Source organism: Mirounga angustirostris, unplaced genomic scaffold (genome assembly GCF_029215605.1).
Source record: "Mirounga angustirostris isolate CCGP_5_RB_7025 unplaced genomic scaffold, mMirAng1.0.hap1 SCAF_8, whole genome shotgun sequence".
Classification (NCBI taxonomy): domain Eukaryota; kingdom Metazoa; phylum Chordata; class Mammalia; order Carnivora; family Phocidae; genus Mirounga; species Mirounga angustirostris.
Genome location: NW_026991716.1, coordinates 38,955,566 through 38,974,713, shown reverse-complemented (window position 1 = coordinate 38,974,713; position 19,148 = coordinate 38,955,566). Strand labels below are relative to the sequence as shown.

The 19,148-nt window shown below is 46.4% G+C and overlaps 2 protein-coding genes across 7 annotated transcripts in view; both read right to left on the bottom strand.

Annotated features, from left to right (window-relative positions):
• Nucleotides 1-779: 779 nt before the first annotated feature.
• On the bottom strand, nt 780-7,571 carry RPL7L1 (ribosomal protein L7 like 1). Of its 2 annotated transcripts, none has more exons than XM_045869919.3 (7): nt 7,322-7,571; nt 6,586-6,694; nt 5,719-5,882; nt 4,136-4,273; nt 3,287-3,396; nt 2,876-3,090; nt 780-2,467 (listed from the first exon to the last, which is right to left on the bottom strand). In XM_045869919.3, exons 1-6 carry the CDS (start codon nt 7,360-7,362, stop codon nt 2,882-2,884), a joined length of 771 nt encoding a protein of 256 aa, XP_045725875.1. In that variant the 5' UTR covers nt 7,363-7,571; the 3' UTR covers nt 780-2,467; nt 2,876-2,881. The 2 variants fall into 2 exon arrangements, with proteins under 2 accessions (XP_045725875.1, XP_054362437.1); XM_054506462.2 differs by having other exon boundaries at nt 5,719-5,879; nt 7,322-7,529.
• Nucleotides 7,321-19,148, bottom strand: part of BICRAL (BICRA like chromatin remodeling complex associated protein) — an 84,831-nt gene continuing 73,003 nt past the window's right edge. For all 5 annotated transcript variants that reach the window (XM_064597613.1, XM_045869915.3, XM_054506460.2 and 2 more), the window contains one exon: nt 7,321-18,324. In XM_064597613.1, the coding sequence (XP_064453683.1) occupies nt 17,537-18,324 (788 nt within the window). In that variant the 3' untranslated portion in view covers nt 7,321-17,536. The remainder of the gene's footprint in view (nt 18,325-19,148) is intronic.

Sequence of the window (19,148 nt, the reverse complement as noted above, 5' to 3'; positions counted from 1 at the left end):
AACGGTGTCCAACCCACTGGGAACAATTTCGTTAGTAATGTATGAGAACGTCAGTGTTTATCTCCCCAGTTCAGCTTATTCTGGTGGTTGTGGAAATGAATTTGGGGTCCAAAGTGGTGTTGATTTTAGCCACTCTCCAGGTCAGCAGCTAATCATACACAGTTTGATGATTACACTGGGCCCCAGAATGACTTCAGAGTCCCATTAAACCAGGAAAATCCCAAAGCATTAAAAAAGCCAACAACAAAATCTCTGGGAACTAGTTGGGTCAGGCTTTAAGTTTTAGAACAGAGGAAAAGCTCCTACAACCACTTTAAGTTTGTCTCTATTTTTTTTTTTAAGATTTTATTTATTTATTTAATTGACAGAGAGAGAGGGAGACAGCCTGAGGGGGAACACAAGCAGGGGGAGTGGGAGAGGGAGAAGCAGGCTTCCCGCGGAGCAGGGAGCCCGATGTGGGGCTATCCCAGGACCCCAGGATCATGACCTGAATAGAAGGCAGTCGCTTAACCAACTAAGCCACCCAGGCGCCCCTTAAGTTTGTCTCTTTAAATAGGCCACGTGGCTCATTGCCCCTACTCTTGCTTCCCGAAAGTGAGGTTTCTGTTTTCCACATACATATGGTATGTGTTGACAGGAATATACATTGATGGCCATGAACAATTCACATAAATACACATCTACAGATCATACGATAAGAACTCGTTTTTCCCAGAAATGGTGAAAGTCCACAACTTGTTTAGGGAATGGTGCACCATAGTACACGATAAAGCAGAACATTAATTTTTATAACTTATTTATTTCCATTAAATTCTAAGTTAAAAACTGTTCTTTTGCTTAATCCTTTGAACAACTGTGTTGAGTTAGGCACACAGGTTAGCCTAGATAGCCCCATTCTGCAGGCAAGAATGGGAACATTATTCCTGTATTTAGTATAAAACAGATCCACAATAGAAACCCTGGGCTTAGGCACTCACAAATGCTCTTTTCCCATGGCTTTCTGATAACGTCATTTTCAAGTAATTCGATTTCACAATGCTTTAAAGTTTAAGTGTAAGCTCTAACATCTATTCCTGGCAGGTGAACTCTTAAGCCAACCAAACCTGATTAATTACCCCCCAACCTGGCACGTTGTAAGGCGTTGTTCTACTTCTAACTCGACCTCACAGCTATGTTTGAGGGCCCCATGAGCCAGAAGTGCCGCAGAGCTGAGCTGAAGGGAGCAGGGCGCACAACGGTTAAGCATGTTTTCAAGTCTTAACCTGTACCTGGCACATCCTCACCAACTACTCAGATGGCAACTGAGGCAACATAGTGACAGGAGCAGAGGAAGGCCCACCTAGGACGGGGGCACAGATGATAAACACAAGCAGGATCAGATCCCTTTTTAGGTCTCAGGTCCCTGGAAGCCCCAGTGTTGGTCTACTAACATTGTTACCAGTGGGGCAGACAGCAATACTTTCGGAGGACAGACTATGCGAGGAGAGGGTCCAATTAAGCCTTCGTGGAGCCTAAAAAGACCTAACAGTACTAATTTCATCCATGCCAAACCAAGAAAATCCCATCCTGAAGCCCAGCAGAAATAAATGGTGGGCATTTCCCAGATGGTACCGGGGACTCAGGAATCTACCACTCCGTTCCTAACAGGAAACACCCAATTGGCTCCAAGGGAAAAAGCTATCTTGGTAAACTTTGGTCTTCCAAAGGATAAGGGACCAGAGGAGACTAACAAGGTCAGGGCCCAGGTGACCAATCCAGGTAGTGCAGGACTTCCTCACATAAGGTACATGAGTCCCTAAGAAAAGCCTATGAACAGAGAAACTTCCAAGCAAAAATTTGAGTGTATTTTCCTGGGAAAAGGGTCCTTCCCTTCTCACAGACCCAAGAGTAAGTTAAGATCCCGAGCTCAAGAAAAGGACTAAGCCAATCGCAGGCTAGGCTAAGGAAGCCACCAGATACACATCAGCGCCAGCCAAGTCTGAGAACTTGCAAAGCTGTCACTGAAGAGTGAGAACATGGACTCACGGCAGAGACAACTGAGCACTGTTTTTGTGCTCTTCTTTGTAATTATATTTCAAGTTCCTTCCAAAACAAGGCCCCTGGAGCCCCCAGGTTTAAGTACGTCCCTGCACTTGGTCCACTGCTGTCTTGTATTCATGCTTGGGTATTCGTTCACCAACTTTAAACCCCAAGATAGACGATGCGACACAGCAGGACTCCCTCTTCCGTGGCAGGAGTCCTCCGCTGACTTCAGAGGAGGTAGGGGCAGCTAATGTGGAAAACACACTGGAACTTTCCCTTGGAACTGGGCTGTGATGACAAGTGCTTGCCAGGAGCATCATCATCTTTTCCTTGACCCTCTCTCTAGTTTCTGAAGATACAAGAGAAAATAATCTTCTTCGAAGATACCGGTAACCATTCCAAAAGACAAAACACATGCCACCAATGCGCTGTGCTTTCAGATATTCTGAGGAAGAAAAAGTTCATGAATAGAAGTTTAATGAAAGGTGGCACTTCAGAGTAATAATAAGCAATTTCAAAAAGTTAAGATACTTTCAACAAATAAATGGTTTAGATCTTCACGTCCTTTTTGAAATTGGTTTTTAACATTCTCTCCCCATTTCTAGGTAAATGACCACAGCACTATGGATTTTTTTGCTACTCAACATTTTCTAGCCTGTAACTGTTGGAATACACACAGCCCCATGTCCTAACCAGGCATTCACTGTCCTAAGCACATTTCTGTTGGACCTGTAGCTACCCGTCTCCCCTCTCCCGCACAATGCCAGAGCTACTCTCAGATACTGATAAATGCAAAACGAATGGCAAGGCATGGCCCATCAAAAGTCAGCCCCAGGGCAGTTTCCAGCCTCACCTGGGTTTAATTCAGCTGCCGAATGAGCTGATTGATGCGTTCACCTCGATAGCCAGGTAAGCCCACTTCCTTGAGGAAGCCCACTCTATTCTTGGTAGCATGACGGGCCACTGAGAGATGGAAAGGACGTAAGAATGCAGAGATCTCCTGGAAATTCTTCCCCGGAAAGGCGATTTCATGAATGAGGTCTTCCAAGCAAATAACACCATACTTCCCTGGGAAACGTAAGGGTACAGATTCCTTCATTCAACATTTGGCCCAGTATAAACTATGAGGCTCTTACATGCCAGAGCTGGGCACTCTGGTAGGTTCTAGGGACCCCAAGAAGAAGAATACGACCTAGATCCCACATCAAGACCACCAGAGATCCTTGCTTTCTGCCCCAACTGACCCCTAAGGGGCAACACTCACCCAGGTGCTCCTCAATCACTGTGTTGTCCGTCAAAGGGATGGTTTTATTCTTGACCTTGGCTTGTCCACGTTTCAAGATGAGCTCCCGGACAGACTTCAGATTTGGAAATCTATGTGAGACCGAATGAGGTACAGCCTTATTAGCCCCTGGCACACTGCATGACACTGGCCACTCAGTCCCGCGGCCTGCCTGAGGAGAGATTCTCCCATTACCCCTTCTTCCCACCAAGGAATCTCCTACCAATCACACTGCAGCCGGGATGCTTGGAAGTACACAAGTGAAGAAGGGGGTAGAAAACCAGAGTGGCCCTATGTAATTAGAAATTACAATGTACGGCTATAAACATTCACCATGCAAAAAAGAATTTTACTTTTCCAGGCAAAAATAAAACAAGGGCTGGTTTACAGTTCAGGACTCTGACCTAATATGACCCTCTACCCAAGATGGTGCCAGAGTCTGAAATTAAATCCCGGCCTCTGCTGGGTTTTCCCGTTTGAAGGAACACTCCTCTTACACAAGCACAGCCCCTAGCTCTGCTTCAAGACTCTGAGAATTAATTTCTCTTCTACCCCTTACTCAGCCTCAGCCTGCGAGCGAACGAGCCCTTCAGGGTACTGTTCGTGGTACGTGAGCAGCAGCATGGACACCTCCTGCTCCACCTGCCCCGTGGTCCAAGGTTCCACGGCTGGCAGCCGATTTCTGGTGACTGCGGTCACAACAAAATGTTTCTTCAACATACAGCAACACAAGCTCGTTACCTTGGAGAACAGCACCCTGTGCATCCTAATGTTCTCACCGTGCTCAAATACAATCTAATACGAATCCACACCCACACAAACCTTACTCACCCCCAGGTCACGTAAGGTTCCACTACACGCAGCGTTTTTATGGTCTGGGGGGTCACTCTGAAAAAAACACCACTGAAAATCTTCTTCAGGCGAAGCCTTGCCATGGTCCTCTGCACCAGTGAACTCACCCCATTAATCCTGAAATGAACAGCAGGGAAGTCAGGCTTTGTCCACTTTATGTCAGTCCAGCAAGCACCTACGAAATGTCTGCCACTACAAGGCGGCCAGAGAGCAAGACACGGACAGTGTCAGGTCAGCAGGTGGCAGCTGTATATACACAGATCACTCTCACACGATGTGGAGCAATGCCTGACGCTACAGGAACACAGACATGGGCCCTGATTCTGTGTGTGGGGGGGTGGGGTGGGGGAGTGTGGGTGCGGGTCTGTGCATATCAAGCAAAAGAAGCTGCACTTGCTCCTGTGGGCACTAAGCCCAAAAGATTTTAGGTAAAGGAGACACAATCCGCTTTCTTTCTGACAATCACTGAGAAGAGCATATAGGACAGATCTGAAAGTGTGACACCAAAGGCAGGGAAACCCAGTTAGGAAGCTAATGCGCTAGTCCAGGAAAGAAATTACGGTAAGTGGTAGGAAGGTTAATAATGAGGGCTCAAAAATATTTAAAGCCCACAGGTTTCTGGTTTGGGTGACTGGCTACAGGAAATAGGAAGAGGCGGCTGTATATGCAGATAGACCTGGTAAAATACAACTAAATGAGGAAAAAGCTTTATGAACTCTCTCCAGCACTGAATATGCTCCATCTACTTGACCTTGGTTCAGTTCCTAGACAGACTCCTTGAGGGGCGCCTGGGTGGCTCAGTCATAAAGCGTCTGCCTTGGATTCAGGTCATGATCCCAGAGTCCTGAGACTGAGCCCCGTGTAGGGCTGTCTGCTTAGTGGGGGAGGGAGTCTGCTTCTCCCTCTACCCCTCTCCCCTGCTCATGCTGTCTCTCTCTGTCAAATAAATAAGTAAATAAATAAAATCTTAAAAAAAGAAAACAAAAAAGACTCCTTGGTTCTCCCAATTCAGGACTTTCTGCATCTCTGCCTGGAAAGCCTTCCCCTAACACTCGTGAATTCCTTCCATGTGTGCAGGTCTCAGCTTCCAGTTCCTCTTTAGAGAGTGTCCTGAACCAGTATAGCCCCAGCAGGAGACGACCCTCATAGCACTGGGTATATTTTCATGTCTGTCTGCCTAACGTCAGTCCCCTTAACCTTAAAGATGAATACTATGTTGTGGGGGCGCCTGGGTGGCTCAGTCGTTAAGCGTCTGCCTTCGGCTCAGGTCATGAACCCAGGGTCCTGGGATCGAGCCCTGCGTCGGGCTCCCTGCTCGGCGGGAAGCCTGCTTCTCCCTCTCCCACTCCCCCTGCTTGTGTTCCCTCTCTCGCTGTCAAATAAATACATAAAATCTTAAAAAAAAAAAAAAAGAAAAAAGAAAACTATGTTGTGCTCAACCCTGAATTCCCAGCACAACTTGCCTTAGTGGCTTAAAGCCTATTGCAGTTCATCTCCCTAGAAAGGGTCTAAAGCTGAATCAATAGTCTGCTCCAGCCTATGGAATCTAGCAAGCTCCCCACCTTTGGATGCGGACAACAAAGGCCAAGGAATGTTTATCTGGCACTTCCAGGCCACGAGGTTTCACTTCTAGTCGTCTGAGGCGCACCCTGTCACGTTGCTGCCGCCAGGAGTCATGTAGAAACCATTCCAGTCGCTTGAACTTGAGCTGTTTTCCTTTCTTCTGCTACAGAGAAGGCAGACCATTGTCACCATTTTTGTGCCTCTATTTTTTATTTCTACAATAGTAATTCATTAGTCACTATCAACTGAGTGTATTTCCCACTGTGTTCCGCAAACGGAAGCACATCTCCTATATAAGGGAAAAATGAGACACCCAAATAAAGGTGGAGTTGTGAAAACTCAGAAACCACTAGAAAAAGCCTCTGATGAATAAACAAGTTAGTTTCCATGCTGTTAGTCAACATTTACCAACACGTTTATGGAACCTAACATTGAGTTAAGCATCATAAAGTACAGAATAAGCATGAGCTTGTTTCATTTTCCTGACTCCAAAATAATGTATTTTCCAAAAACGTTTAGCAAATAGCAAAAATTGTCTGGCATGTTAAAAAAAAAAAAAAATATATATATATATATATATATATATGTATTCTTCCAGGTACACAAGCATGTGTGGTCTATCAAATCACTTGGTATGAACCTAAATAAATAGTACAATCTCTACTCCACTTTTTCCTTAACAAACTCCACTCCAGTATCTTCCCTGCACAAAGTGTTTTATAAATACCTGTTAAAGGAAGACATGAACCGTATACCTGTTAGAATCTATGGGGAAAGGACTGTCAATACCAAATCTAGTTCAACACGTTAGATATAACTCACCAAATACACATTCTAATTCCCTTCTCTTGGTTCCCCATCATTACCTCCCTCTTGTCCAAAAGTGCCTGCTTTGCTTGAGTGGCTTTAAGGGCCTGATAAGCCTTCCTCTTTTTCAGGAGATTTTCTGGAACCAATGGGATCTTTTTTCTTTGCCTGATAGAGAGAAGTGCAATCAGCTATATGTTTAAAAAACAAATCTCAATGAATTTCTAATCCATCTCTGGGCCTGAGAAACATCACTCTCTTCAAATTCCTAAAGAAAGACTTCCCTGAAACCTGTGGTTTCTGACTCCAGTCCTCAAAATGGACCCCTTAACATTCACCCTTTCCTAAAGCAGTAAGAAGTCATGAACCCCTTGGCCACTGGCCCTCGTATGCCTCCATGGAGCGTTTACCGCCACAGCCTTTTAAAGACACTAGCAGCTACGGGATTCCAGTAAAACTCCGTCGGGTTGGGACGGGTGCAGTCCCATCGGCAGGAGCAATACTTAAGTCAGGCTGAGCGAACCCAAGTCTGGCACTCTTCAACCCGCCGCCAGAAACGCACTCTTCGCCGCTCGGGGTAACCCGAACTTGACGGCGGCTCCCTCCGTCTGACCGTCAGCCCGAACCCTACGGCTGGCTCCCTCCTCCTCATCCCACCCTCTGTAACCTGGAGTCTTTTCTAGTCTCTTCCTTCAGTCCACAAGTAGCCGATTTCCCGCCGCTGAGGAGTACACACTGTGGATGGCACCAGATGCTCAAGACCCCACTCCAGAGAGTCAAAGCCCAAACACTCACTCTTCCTCCGCCATGTTTCCGAAGCTGCGGCTACTGCTCATGCGCAGGCCCACCACGTGGGGGAAGAGAGGCCCGCTCTATGTTTACTTGACCATAGAGATGTGTCGTCTAGCTCCCGGTGTACCTCCCCGACAGCCAGCGCCCAGCGAGCTGCAGTGAACGGCTGCGGTCTCGCTAACACAGATTCCTGCCAAGGCACAAAACGTTCTTCGCACTGCCTTCAAGCACTTGAGGGTCTGCGTCATTCTCAAAATCCCGCCCCCTTCCTTTACGCTGTATTCGTTTAACGCCGGTGGCGGGGCTTATGAAGACGCTTCCCACGTTGCGCCTACGACTTCCGGTGTGGAGGGCGCGCCGCTCTTCCGGCTTCCCTTCCGCGGCGCGAGTGCGGGAAGAAGACTGGCTGGTGTGATTGGCTTTTCGCTGGGTGGAGAGAGCTGGGGCCTCGACCTTGGCTCTCACGTGTGGGTGGAGGTGTTTGTGGAGGACTTCGGGTGGGAGAGAATGCAGCTTCGATTCCATCAGCCCGGCTCGGTCAGTGGGTCCCGGAGCAAGTTATTTAACCCCGCTGTACCTTGGTTTGCTTTACCCCTAAAATGGACCTGCCCAATAGTGTTACGAGTTCTGTGTGGAATATTTCGTATAAAGCACAATGTCTGACTGTAAGCAGGCAACACTATGTTAGTTATTAGTGCTGGATCGAAAACCAGAAATTCCCCGTCGCCATCTCAGAATCTTCCCTCATGTAGCTCTCACCACCTGGAATTTGCTTCCTTCTTTCCTGCTTCATAAAACAATGAAAAATAACCCACGTCCTGTCTTCTGGAAACCTGCCAGTGCAGCGCTGTCTCCAGCACTAATACGCATAGTAGACACCTGAGGGTCTTGTTAAAAATGCAGATTTTCATTCAGTGGGGGGTTGGGGGTGGGGGGTGATATTCCGCTTTTTTAGCATGCTTCAAAGTGATGCCCTGTTTCAGGTCTGTGGATTGTACTTTAACAAGACTCTAGAGTAGTCTCTTTCCTTTCTTTGAATTCCTTCAACACAGTATTATTATATTTTTAACATTTCTTCATGATACTAGGAGGGCAGGGACCATGCCTGCCTCCCTCATGGCAGTTGCTAAAGGTCTAGCGCAGGTTTCTCAATCGCAGCGCTATTGGCTTTTTGGGGCCAGATGATTCTTTATTAGGGGGGGCCGTCCTGTGCATCGTGATATGTTTAGCATCATCCTAGGCTTCTATCAACTACATGCCAGTAACACCCCCACCCCAGATGTGACAAACAAAAATGTCTCCAGGCTTTGGATGTCTAGTGCCATATATATATAGCACAGTATGTATTCCAGTGTCATTACTCGGCACTGGGCACTTACAGGCATCACCACAGACTTTATCCTGTGCTGTTTGACTTACTGCTTCCCTGATTAGATTGGGTGCTCCGAAGGCAGGGAACTTATCTCATACTTCTTTGTCTTCTACAGCTCCTGTCACAGTAGTGGGCACCTACAGGGGCTTTTAAAAATAAGCTCAAAGCATCATATCGGTATGTGCTATGTAACTAGTCCAACCAGAAAGATAGTGACATACACAGAGCTCATTACCTGATGAATAAACGTCAAAGGACAACAGTCTTTGGAGTCAAAGACTGGTGTGAGGCTCCTTCTCACTCACTCAGTGTCTCACATGTGTCTGACTTTGTAAAAAGGCAAAAACAAGGATCACCAAAGTGTAAAACAGTTCTTAGTAAACAAGGAACAAAAATAAGTCACTGTTTTGTAACTGTATCTATGTACAGATAAAAGGTAAGTTCTGCGGTACTGAAGGTATTAAGAAGAGGAGGAGTTTCAGGGCTATTTTTTTCCCCCCAAGAATTTCAGGGCTATTAACAATACGGGCCGAAAGAGACTTGGAGGCCATGATTCAGGAAAGGTTTTCCAATGCCAGCAGATGGTGCTAGGAGAGTACTTATTCTCAGTGCCCAAGCCATCATTCTACAAAGATCCAGAGGAAAAGACATTGAGACCTCTTCAACCCCAAATTATTCACTAACTGAATACATGTTGTTTACTGAGCATTGACCATATGCTCCAGCACTAGGCAAGATACAAGACTTTTTATTTCAAAGTGAGGATAGTGAGTGAGAATGAGGAATGGTCGTTTACAGCCTCAAGAATTTTTTTTTTAAGATTTTATTTATTCATTTTATTTATTTATTTTTTAAAATATTTATTTATTTGAGAGAGAGAATGAGAGAGAGCACATGAGAGCAGGGAGGGTCAGAGGGAGAAGCAGACTCCCTGCGGAGCAGGGAGCCCGATGCAGGACTCCATCCAGGGACTCCAGGATCATGACCTGAGCCGAAGGCAGTCGCTTAACCAACTGAGCCACCCAGGCTCCCTTTATTTATTTATTTTAGAGAGAGAGAAAGTGCGTGTGCAAGAGCAGGGGGCGGAGCAGAGGGAGAAGAACAAGCTGACTCTGCACTGAGGGCGGAGCCACACACGGGGCTCAATCCCACAACCCTGCAATCAAGACCTGGGCTGAAATCAAGAGTCAAATGCCCAACTGACTGAGCCACCCAGGTGCCCCTCTTTTTTTTTTTTTTTTTAAAGATTTTATTTATTTTAGAGAGAGGGAGAGAGAGCAGGGGAAGGGGGAGAGGGAGAGGCAGAGACTCTTAAGCAGACTCCCTGCTGAGCGCAGAGCCCCACACAGGCTTGATCTTACCACCCTGAGATCATGACCTGAGCTGAAACCAAGAGTCGGATGCTTAACCGCCTGAACCACCCAGGTGCCCCGAGAATCTTATTCTTTTAGCCTGTTGTCATAGGCTTCTTTTTTCTTGACTGCTTTAGTTGTCCATCACGAGGGCATGGTTAAATAAATTATGGAAGACAATGCAATTATATGCAATGAGGTAGGTTTTCACGTCCTGAAATCTTAATGGTATTTATTTTTTGGCCTGCTGATCTCCATTTCCATTTCCTAACAGTATCCTATTTCTCTTGTAGACTGGTCTCTCCTTCATCATGTACATTATTGGAGTGGAGTAGGGTTATCAAATCTAAATGTTTGTCCTCCCAATACATAAGTTGAAGGGGTCTCTGGAAGATCTTTTCAACTCCTTCCATCTCTCCAGTGGGAGGGGGCATGAGATGCTATAAACTTCTCTCCTCTGGGTGTGGGGGCGCCTGGGTAGCTCAGTCATTTTAACGTCTGACTTGTCTATTGGTTTTGGCTCAGGTATGATCTCAGGGTCGTGGGATTGAGCCCCACGTCGGGCTCCACACTCATCGGGGAGCCTGCTGGAGATTCTCTCCCTCTCCCTGTGCTCTTCCCCCTGTTCAAGCTGTTTCTCCCCCCCTCTCTCTCTCAAATAAATAAATAATCTTAAAAAAACAAAAAACTTCTCCCCTCTGGGTTTTGAATCTTGAGCAGGGTGACGATGGAAGAAACATTGGAGGTTTGGGGCAAGACTTTTAAGAATTTCTACCTACGAAGACCTACGAAGTTTCCTTGTTCCTGTCTTTTTCAAACCTAGTGGTTCTTCAATCTTCCCTTCAATCCTTACCTTTTCTATAAAACTCCATTATGCTGGTCAACCAAGCAGATCATTTTCTGTTGCTTGCAACCAGGCTATAATACTCCATGATACTTGGTTACATTTGAAAAAGCAAGATACAGAATAGGGTGTAAAAGAGTGGTCCCTGGTTGTTTTGTGGTTTTTGTTTTTTGGCTATAGATGTATTTATATGTAACAATTTTGGAAGTATATACAAGAAAGTGTTGATGGGGGTTATTTTTGGGAAATGGGAGTGGGGCCTGAATTAGGAAGACTTACATTTTGTGCTATGTTTTTCATTTATCCCGTGTGTATTGGTTTAAGAAAAAAACTGTCCGGGTGCCTGGGTGGTTCAGTCGGTTAAGCATCTGCCTTTGGCTCAGGTCATGATCTCAGGGTCCCGGGATGGAGCCCTGCATCCGGCTCCCTGCTCAGCGGGGAGACTGCTTCTCCCTCTCCCTCTGCCATTCCCCCTGCTTGTGCTCTCTTGCTCTCTCTCTCAAATAAGAAAATTAAAAAGAAAAAAGAAAAAACTGTCTAGGTAATTATATTCTTGTGATTTGCCTGTTTATTATTTTGATTTGCCTGTTTTTGTTTATTATTTTGATTTGCCTGTTTTAGAAACCACTAGACTCTTTTTTTAAGAGTCCTTTCAGGACATTCTGTGGCTCTCTGGCCTGACTCCAGGGTTCCTTTCCTAGCATATTCCACAACAAGTTACTTCTGTACTGTCTGCACTTTGGCATTATTTGGAATCATTTAGGAGATAAATTGAGCAGTGCTTTCTCAGTGAGGCAAAACCACCACACCCACAGCACCCAAAAGGGGGTTCCATCTGCAATTTCCCATCGGTCCCAGACCTCTTGGATAATGAGCCTTCTTGAAGTTGACTTTGTTTTGTTTCAAGTTTTCCTTGTTGCTTCCTCAGCGAGTGACATGGGGTTACCAGGAATCAGGTGGGAAAGAGATTAGTGTGAAAGCAGCCAGATGAGCCTAGAGTTGGGGGAGACAACGTGGCCAACAGCTTTTGATCCTGATGAAAGACAAGCATAAGGGGGCAAACGTGTGAAGGAAAAAGGAGAGAACCTGTGAAGGGCAGCCACTTTTGAGGGGCCAGGCTGGACCCAGGAAACCTAGAGTAGGAAGCAGACAGTGTGCAGGAGGTATGACCAAAGGCAAAACAGAAAAACCCAAACCGCCCCTGAATTATTTCAGGGATAATGGCACTTCGCTTCTTCCACCTTTCCCACTTCTTCAGTAACACCTCATTTTACACCGTAAGGAGTTAGAGGGCCAGGACAAATCTTCCTAGTTTATAGGCAAAGAAGTTGAGGCTGAGAGGAACTTACGCTGAGATCTCTACGTGTTAGACAAGGTCCTAGAACCCATTTCTAGGTTCTGCTGCCAAAGGCACTTTCTGCCCACCCTGTTGTACTGCCTCCCCCGACCTTCACAGAAGTGATTTTTTTTTTTTTCCCCTGAGGATCTTCTTGCCTTTGCAAGTGTGTTCAAAGGCCAGGCTCCAGCACATGCCCATGGGAAATGTAGATTAGGGCTTCAGGGCCTTTTATGGGCAGCAACACAGACCCAGGCTATCCATATTACAGAATCCACTTTAGACTACAAAGGTGCTCCTCCCATTTGTGTGAACCAGAGTTCTCCACATATTTAACCCTATGATTACAAAGTGCCTTTACCTTTATTCCTGCACAAAGCACAATACCTTTTTCTCAGATGTAACTCAGGGTGTACCAAGAAGCAGGACAGTGGGGCGCCTGGGTGGCTCAGTTGGTTAAGCGACTGCCTTCGGCTCAGGTCATGATCCTGGAGTCCCGGGATCGAGTCCCGCATCGGGCTCCCTGCTCAGCGGGGGGTCTGCTTCTCCCTCTGACCCTCCTCCCTCTCATGCTCTCTGTCTCTCATTCTCTCTGTCTCAAATAAACAAATAAAATCTTTAAAAAATAAAATTAAAAAAAAAAAAAAGAAGCAGGACATTGGAATATACACTGCAACTCTACTGAAGTGGTAGGCTGGAAAGAATTTTAGCCCTAGTTTCTTCTCTCCTGAACTCCAGTCAATTCCCAAATGTAATGCAATTATTTGTGTGCTTGTTTCCTCTCTAGGTTGCAAGCTCCTTGAGAGTAGGTCAGACCTGAATTATCCATGTATCCCCAGTGCCCAGCCCAGTGCCTGTCAACTGCTCAAGCAACGTATGGTGGCTGATGCTCTCCACCTGCAAGTGGATACCCAGGAGCCCTGCCTGTGTCTCAGAGAACATACACAAGGCTAAAGCAGAGTCAGAGCGTGAAACCGGCTAGCCCCTGGGGGGACAGCACGGCCAGAGTCTTGCCTGAGCAGTGCTGTTTCAGTGCCCCCAGACTGTGGTTTCTTTCTTTTCTCTTTGCCCCCAAATAATCCACTGGCCCCCTTCCTAGAACCCAGCCCCCATACACAGGATTGAAGGCTTTAACCGTCCTTAGAGAAGATGCCTGGTCTTCCCTCTGGGCATTCCCCTGGGGAACAGAGACAGATCCTAATCAAGCAGCCAGATCATCCTGCCTTCTTCATTCATGGGGCACTCCCATTGCAAATGGCCTGAAGGGGGAGGGGAAGGAATGTCATGTTGGGCACATATTTGTCCTTAGCAAGAGAATCTTGATATCAGGGCAACACTGCAGAAGACATTAAGGGATGCATTGAGTGATGCAACTATTCTAGCAGTAATGATTCTGACTGCTGTTAGTTCTAGGAGAACAACTTCTTGTATATATATTGATTACCGCAGAATCTTGATTTCCTAACTACTACTGCTTTAAGGGTGTGTGTGTGTGTGTGCGCACGCACGCGTGCGCACGTGAAGGCGGCAAAATTAAACCATAAGGAATTAAGTGTGAATCCTAGGCCCCAAAGAAAAATTTAAGGAGCCTTCTACCTTCACCCCGAGAAATACATTTCACCCTATGGTGGTTTCCCTAACAATTTGGGCAGAGTCCCACTTGTGAGGGCAAGAACTCAGAAGGGCCTCAGGGGGCTGACTTTACAGCTAAGGTTACAGAGGTATTTCTCAGTGGATCAAATGTGTGAATCCAGAGAGAAACATGTTAATTCTGGCATAAGTCTTACGTAAAATAGTTTTCCGGCCCTATCCCTTAGCCTTCTTGTCCTTCACTGAAACAAAAGAAATATGATTGAAGAAAACCTCCTGCAGATTGAGGCTCATTTATGTAACTTCTCAAATGACCCCATTTTTCCTTCCTCAGTTAAGGACCCACGTGACAAGAGTAGGGATGGAGGCCAGAGATGTACATGACTAAACTTTCTCACCGACCAACCCTGTTGAGTTGGAAACCATTTGGAAAGGCCGATCAATTACAATCCTATCCCCTCACTAGTTTAGGTTCCTGTTTGGGAATGGTAAATCTATTTCAGTTGAACTCCCACTGAACACTTACTTACCCTTTTCTTCTGGAGAAAGAGCCATTCCTATTTGCAAAATCAAGACAATCACAGTTGCACATTTTCCCAAATCTTTGGCTGTATTGCAATGGTTGTTTCATTTCGTAATCTCCAACTAAACATTTCCTAACCATGGATTAACAATATAGTTACTGACTGGTTTCTTTTAACAGTATTTATCCAACATAACAAAATAAACTGCAATTTGTTATACTTTTTTTTTACAAAACATTTTATAAATATTTTTACAAAATGTATACAAAGCAATTTCAAGTGAGACATACTATACAAATGAAGGTATTTAAGCAAATAAAGCCCACACCACACTGACAGTGAGTGACGCGTCCTCTATAAGTCAAGTCAGTCTGTAAGGCCTCCCTAATCTAACAAAATCTACTAAATTCTTCAGAGCTAAAATAGTTCTTTTTCGTAATTGCCAGTTTAAAATTTGCTTTATCTTTAGGCAGTATTTAAGGACACAGAAAATCAAATGCTTAATAACAAATGCACACTTTTCCACAACAACAACAGGAAAAAAAAAAAAAGAAGATGATTTTTGTTACTGAGTACAAGTAGTTCTAAAACTTAACCTTGACTAATGAACCTGAACAACTGAAAGTTGGCCGTCCAAGGTGGAGCTCTCTTACCCTTCGCCAGAGGGGGCTCGACATGCGAGTTAGGACCCATGTGCGCATAATCTATAATCACAGGAGTAAAATACATTTTCGTAATCTTCATTTGTCATTATCTAGAATCTTTCCTCCATAGAAAGTAAACTTACATACAAGGACACAAAAATTTACAAGTTTCATTTTGGTGAATTAGGCTCTCCGTTTGCTAGACAAGTGTTAGGGCTTGAAAGACCCTTTGAGATGGTATTTAGAAAGGCGGGGGCTGGGGTAGCAGGGCAGGATAGGGAAGAAAGGGAGGTGACAAATGTACATGAAGTTTATCTTTTAAGAATTCCACTGATTGGCATAATTAATTAGTAGCCTACGTGAAGGTTTCCAGGTAGAGAGTTCCACAATGAGAAGAATTTGATTAAGAGGGACCATCTTTAAGTCTTGCTAGGAATGAGGGGAGCATGAGTCCTAAGAGAAGAGCCTATGAATCATGGGGTTCAGGGCAGGGTGTTACCCCAGGGCTGCCCAAACAGAAAGTTCCAACTGGCAATACCAACTTATCCTTCTAATATGTTACAATACAGGAAAAAGGGGAAATCTGCAACTTGGACATTGGCACAAATAAGGAAAAAATGGGAACCCTAAAATGGCCCAGATTTTCCAAGTTCTATTGGCCGGGGTGGGGGTGAGGGTAGGGAGAAGGTACTTTGCTTTTAAGAAGACTGGCTGTCTGAGGGGGTTCCTTCAAGGACAGTGTAGGGACAGAGAGGGACAGGAGGAGTCTGGGTCTTCTGTTGTGTTTTCCAATAATCAGAAGCCTTCCTTTCCATCGCAGGCCAATCTCTAGAAGAAGCGCCCAACATGATGACAATGGGGGTCATCCCCGTTCTGGAAACAGCCAGAAACAGATGCTGGCACCGTGTGAGAGCAGTGGGTGCACCTCTAAAGCCCAGAGAGATCAACCGAAGAAATGAGAGTGCGCGTGCAGGAAGTGGGAGGAAGACTGGGTGTGTCCACGCTGTCACCAGAGTGACCTCTGGATCCGAACAGCTCAGGTACACGCACACACACATGGGGGAGGGCACGTATGAAATACCGTTACATCGCCTTCCCAATGATGGGAGAGACCGGCTGGTTACAATGACACTGAGGATGAAGGGAACAGCAGAGGTGGGATGACCTGGGGCACAAAGAAGGAGAAAACGGGGAAAGCTCCCTGAAAAGAAATATAAATAAATAAAGCAGTAAGTCATGTTCACTAATATGAACACGGGCCACACACAGACCATGACAGGGCATGTCCTTTGGCTCTCAAGTGGGACTCCCGTGTCTTAGATCTTTTCTTTCAGTGGGGGGGCTGGCTGGTTACTTTGGTTTGTCTGTGTTTTGGTAATGATTGCTGCCAGGGGGTGTGTGTGGGGGGGTGACTACTGTTCTCAGACGAGAAGCATAAACAAGGCCAAAGTCCCCTTAAAGTTTAAACTGAAAAATGACAACACAGTTTTCGAACGAAAGTGCTTTAGATGCTTGGCTATTTGTGGGAGAGGGGCCAGGGAGGTTAAATGAAAAGAAACCCAGCAACAGACAAAAGCATACAGCATATGTTGACTATACCCAATTAGGAAATGCGAAAACGCTTGTTTTTTTTTTTTTTTTTCTCAATAGTTCACATATATATGCTTTTACATATATACATATTATATTCCTCAAGGCTCTATCCCGGCCTCCCCTGTACACTGTGCCACTTAACTGGCTTCCGTTTTCCTTTATTTAGCCTGATGAAATGATCTCAAGTCATGCTGTTGCAACTAAGAACAGAGCATTCCCTAGATGAAACTTAACGCGCAGCGGCCGGAAAGCGTGAGGCTTTGCTCCGGGAACGTCAGAAAAGCACTTGAACGATGAGCAAGGAAACCCTGCAAATGCCCTGCTTGTGCTCTACTGGCAGCCTGGGGGGGGGGGGGGGCTTCCTTGCGGCGTCCCTGGCAGAGCAGCTCAGAGAGGGCCTGAGGGGGCAAGACCCGGCGGTCTGCCCTCCCAGCGACAAGGACAACAGACCCCAAACGGCAACATTTGGAGATGCGCTGGGCTATTCTTTAAAAAGTAGCTTCTATCAGTCCTGTTTGATTTCCTTTAATAAGTCTGTTCTTTTCAAATGACTTCTGATTGTCAGAATTTTACCCAGGGCCAAGTGTACTGTGATCTCAGCGAGTTACGGTGTTTTGTTTTGAAAAATTAAAACAAGTAAACAAACACAGAAATGACTATTAAGCACTTTCGTAACACTTGAACTGTGTCGGGCCTATCAGACTGCTTTCTAACAAGGATTCGTTTCGCGAAGGGATCTCCCTGTAACCACGACGAGTATTGCTCTGAAACAAAGAATGGGATCGAGATCAGAAAGGACAACCTGTGATGACAGATCAAGCAGGCTGGAGACAGGAGACCACTTCCGCTTGCTTTTGCCAGGAAAGAATGTAACTTGTCCGGGGCGGGGTCTTGGGGCAGGGTCTCGGGGACGGGGTCTCGGGGACGGGGTCTCGGGGTCGGGGCGGGGAAGGGCTGAGGCTATTAACACTCTAGGATACTATTTACAGCTGCTTCTAAAATGGAGTCCGTTTCTACAATGCCTTCACTGTGGTCCGGGATGAACTTTTCCAGGCAGTTTTCCTGCGAAGCCATTGGAGAAAAGTTGGGGAAATCCAACTCAACAGAGCCGCTAACCGTGGGGTCACTCTGGGGCTGCCGCCCGGCCTTTTTCAGTTCCAAGATGTTCTTAAACGTTGTTTCTAAACTCTTGGTGAGCTGGAGATCTGGCTGGGGTTCGCCCGACCCTTTCATGATGTCTGTGTGTAAAACTTCATTCTTTGGAGAATTCCTCAGAGTTTTGTCCGGGAAGGAATTGTTACATGTCATCTCCAAATGAGAATCCCCTAGGATACTGGAGAGTTTGCTGTCAGAACCGTGGTCCAGTCGGGATGAGGTTTTCCGGGGCCCTTCGGGGCCGGGAGGGCACTCGCTGGCCTTCACCGACTCCCGCCGGCTGCTTTTCTCTTCGGACGCACTGCGGTACTGAGCTAAGCCTGCCTTGTCGAACTTCACCGCTCTGCCGAGGCATTCAGTTTTTTTAGAAATGTTTCCTTCTGCGGAGACCACGATGTGATTAGGCACTAGATGAAACTGGTCATGATTCGTGGATTCCGCCATGCCTGGTCTGGCTCGGTCTCGGCTCTGGGCCTTGGCCGTCAGGTGGAAAGAGCTGGTTGCTTTACTGCCGTGCTGGTCACTCCGGCCAAACTGCGTCTCGTGAGCAGCTTTATCAAGTTTGAAGGAACAACAGAAATCAGCCTGAAAACCCTCTGGAAATGGGAACAAAAAGAACACTGCGTGAACGTGGGGGGCGGGGGGGGGGGCTCTACAACAGACCCCTCAGTTGGTCAGATGCAAGCCCAGCCCAGTGAGCCAGTCTTTCATGTCCAGGAACGTGCGGGGGAGGGGGGGTGCACAACGCTTGAGGGGGCTTCCTATGACAGTAGCCGGGGCTTCCAGACGCGAAGCTTAACATCTTTGACAAGGTAGCTGCTTGGTGACACATGGGAACACCAGATGGGCCAAAAGCTCTGCTTTGTCTTGTTCTCTTGGTGTTCTTTTTTTTTTTTTAAGTTTATTTACTTATTTATTTAAGTATTGGCTACACTTGGGGCTTGAACCCACAACCCTGGGGCTTGAACCCACAACCCTGAGATCAAGAGTTGCATGCTCTACCGACTGAGCCAGCCAGGCGCCCCTCTTAGTGTTATCTTTAGCTAGTCTTTTATCAGTGGCTGCTTTGAAACAGTCTGAAAACAGGAATTTGATGCTGGTATCAGCCTGGTTTCTCCCTTGGAGCAGAGGGCCCGGGAATGAGGCTTTAGGGCGGGGGTGGGAGTAGACACGACTGCTTGTCTTTGGGTGATGGCACTTCGGTCCCGGTAGAACGTGTGAGGGGACCAGGCGTTATAAAGCTGCACTTCGCCAGGGGCACAAAACAAATGGTCAAATGATATCTCTTGGAAGGACAATGGCGTGTGGAGTAACCGGGTCTGTGAGTGAGCCCTGCACTGTGCCAGGCTTGAGGAGCCCAGGATGGCAAGAGAAATGTTAGGGGGATTTGAGAGGTGGAGGGCACAGAGGCAGCCTGCTG

Coding starts and splice junctions, on each gene's coding strand:
- RPL7L1 (XM_045869919.3), bottom strand. CDS start 7,362: ATGAGCAGTAGCCGCAGCTTCGGAAACATGGCGGAGGAAGA. Junction 6,695..7,321: donor GGAAACATGGCGGAGGAAGA/GTGAGTGTTTGG, acceptor TCTCTCTATCAG/GCAAAGAAAAAAGATCCCAT. Junction 3,397..4,135: donor GAACCTTACGTGACCTGGGG/GTGAGTAAGGTT, acceptor GGTCTCACATAG/ATTTCCAAATCTGAAGTCTG.